Raw genomic sequence first — 2,696 nt, 5'->3', positions numbered from 1 at the left:
TAGAATCACCTTTATCACACACAAAAACATATTTAGGTTGATGGATAATAAAAAAGTGAGAATTAGGTCAAATATTTCTGAAATTTGTTTCACCTTTTATTACAGGTCACATTATTATAAAAATGACATAATTTATATGAAGACTAAGGAGATTTTGGAATATTTTGCTTTAGAAATGAAAAGCTTGCCATTAGTATAATGGTGAATCGGTTTCTCAAATATTTACTTATGGTATTAAATGAATACATAATAACAATGAAAGTAAGCCAGGATATAAAGCAATTAGATTTGAAGAGTTCATTTTCTGTTTTAAATATCAGAAATTTCCCCTTGAATAATTATTTGACAGATCACTTACCATTTAAGATAAGAATCTTCAAAATCATTTGAAACTGTGCTGCTGTGGGCCAACAGTGTTACATTTTAGATCTTCTTAATTGCGCTTTCCTCTTCAAGTTTGACTGAGAACATAAAGAACTGAACGCATTGAATCAAGACTGCTCCAAATGTCCAAAAGAATCTATGTGCAGTATGAATCTGCCTTTGAAAATAGTTCCAATGCTGTAAGGAATTCACTTATCATATTCCTTGAAAGCCTATAAGCTGACACCATCAGAGCACCACAAAGCTAGCCAAATTCACTCACTGCCATTGAGTCGATTGCGACTCACAGAGACTCCATAGGATAAGGTGGATGTGGCCCTTGGGGTTTCTGAGACACGTTATGGGAGCAGAGAGTCTCGTCCTTCTCGTAAGGAGTGACTGGCGACTTTGTGCTGCCTTGCGGTTAGCAGCATACCCACAGCCCACTCAAGTCACCCGAGCTCAGAGTGGAACTCTTCTGAGTAGGAGACAGAATACAAATATGAACCTCAGATTTTTCCAAGTAATCTTAAAGTTAGGCATGTTTCTTATAGCATTAACGTTTCATAAACCCCTGTTTATTTTCATAATTTGATGATATGTACACTTTAATAAAATAACCTGCAGATTTCAATAATAGTTCAAATGAATTTATAATTGCACAAGGCTTGCAAACACTGAACTTTTGGGACAGATGTTTCATAGCTATCAAAACCCTGTGTTTTCTTCTCAGGACCTTAGATTAACTTACCCCAAAGGCATTCTAAATTTGATTTACTATTGCTCTATCCACAAAATTGATGGCAGTAAATATCAGAGAGGAGAGCTATTTTATTGCACTGGGTAACGTGGTGCGGTTTTCCCAATATTAAAATTTTGATAACTTAGTTTCTTCTTCATTGCTGCCTTCACGTCCTGGTTTCTCAAAGTATAGATAAGTGGATTCAGAAAGGGGGTAAAAATGGTATAGAAAACAGAGAGGACTTTGTCCACCAGGAAGTTGGTGAAAGGCCATACATAGATGAAAATGCAGGGCCCAAAGAACATGGAGACAACTATGAAGTGTGCTGTGCAGGTCGAAAGAGCCTTAGACGATGCTGTGGAGGAGTGGTGTTTGATGGTGACGAGAACAATGATGTAGGAGGTGAGCAAAAGCAGAAAACTCAGAAGAGCAATCACACCACTGGTTGAAATCATAAAGATGCCGAGAACATAAATATCTATACAAGCCAGGTGGATTACCAAAGGAAGGTCACAGAAAAAACTGTCTACAACATTGGGACCACAGAAGGGCAAATAGAGGGTAAAAGCTAACTGGCTTATGGTGTGCAACAAGCCCACTGTCCAAGAAGTCACCACAAGCCCAACACACACTTGCTCACTCATAATTGTTGAATAATGGAGAGGCTTGCATATGGCAATATACCTGTCAAATGACATGCAGATAAGTAGCACAATCTCAGTTCCAGTGAAGAGGTGCAGGAAGAAGATCTGTGAAATGCAGCCTTCAAAAGAGATGGTCTTGCGCTGAGCAAGGAAGTCCACGATCATCTTGGGAGTGGCAAAGGAGGACAGGCACATGTCAATGAGAGACAAGTTGCTGAGTAGGAAGTACATGGGGGAGTGGAGGTGTGTGGTGGAAATGACCGTGAGTAAAATCAGACAGTTGCCCAACATGGTGATTAAGTAGAAAATGCAAAACACCACAAAGAGGAAAATCTGGAGCTCAGGGGATTCAGTAAGTCCCAGTAACACAAATTCCGCCACTCTGGAATGGTTGAAGCCCTCCATTGATCTGCAGACTCTTCTCTCTACTCTTAAAAGAAATGAAACGGACGAGCTAGTAGAACGTAATACTTCTGCAATACCTATGAAGGAATAATATCACCGAATAATTTATTACACACTATACTTGCAGTCTAAAAATGCTCTCAGTGAAAAAAATTCTTTTTCAATTAACTTTAACAGCTTTGATCATAAATTTCTTCTGAAAACAGAGCCTTGACGAGCAGCATCAGAACATATTGGCCTATGTAAATGACACAGCCACCAAGAAATAAGAATTTTGCTTCCACCTACTGAAATATCATTATCTGCATTTATAGAGGAAAGCTGCATTCTGTTTGTGTGCTCAACTTTTTTTAAACGTTTTATTAGGGGCTCATACAACTCTTATCACAATCCTTTTAAGACATGTAAATAAAACAGATCATTGAAATCACACATTCTGTTGCACAAACATATACAACGAAATGTAAGAGTTAGAACTGATTGTGATTGAACATTGGATTGACCGACTACTATTTAATGCAATGGTTTCAGAAGTCCTACTA

General features: G+C 38.1%; 1 protein-coding gene across 1 annotated transcript; it reads right to left on the bottom strand.

The window, feature by feature from the left end:
- Positions 1-1,194: 1,194 nt before the first annotated feature.
- Positions 1,195-2,154, bottom strand: LOC142425956 (olfactory receptor 4K2-like). The gene has a single exon (XM_075531424.1). It carries the CDS (start codon positions 2,152-2,154, stop codon positions 1,195-1,197), a length of 960 nt encoding a protein of 319 aa, XP_075387539.1.
- Positions 2,155-2,696: the final 542 nt, after the last annotated feature.

This window comes from Tenrec ecaudatus, chromosome 14, assembly GCF_050624435.1.
Source record: "Tenrec ecaudatus isolate mTenEca1 chromosome 14, mTenEca1.hap1, whole genome shotgun sequence".
Taxonomy (NCBI): Eukaryota; Metazoa; Chordata; class Mammalia; order Afrosoricida; family Tenrecidae; genus Tenrec; species Tenrec ecaudatus.
Note: the sequence above shows the minus strand (reverse complement) of the source record. Positions and strands in the feature narration are given on the sequence as shown.

Excerpts from the sequence above, each read along its gene's own strand:
- LOC142425956 (XM_075531424.1), bottom strand. The coding sequence starts at position 2,154 with ATGGAGGGCTTCAACCATTCCAGAGTGGCGGAATTTGTGTTACTGGGA.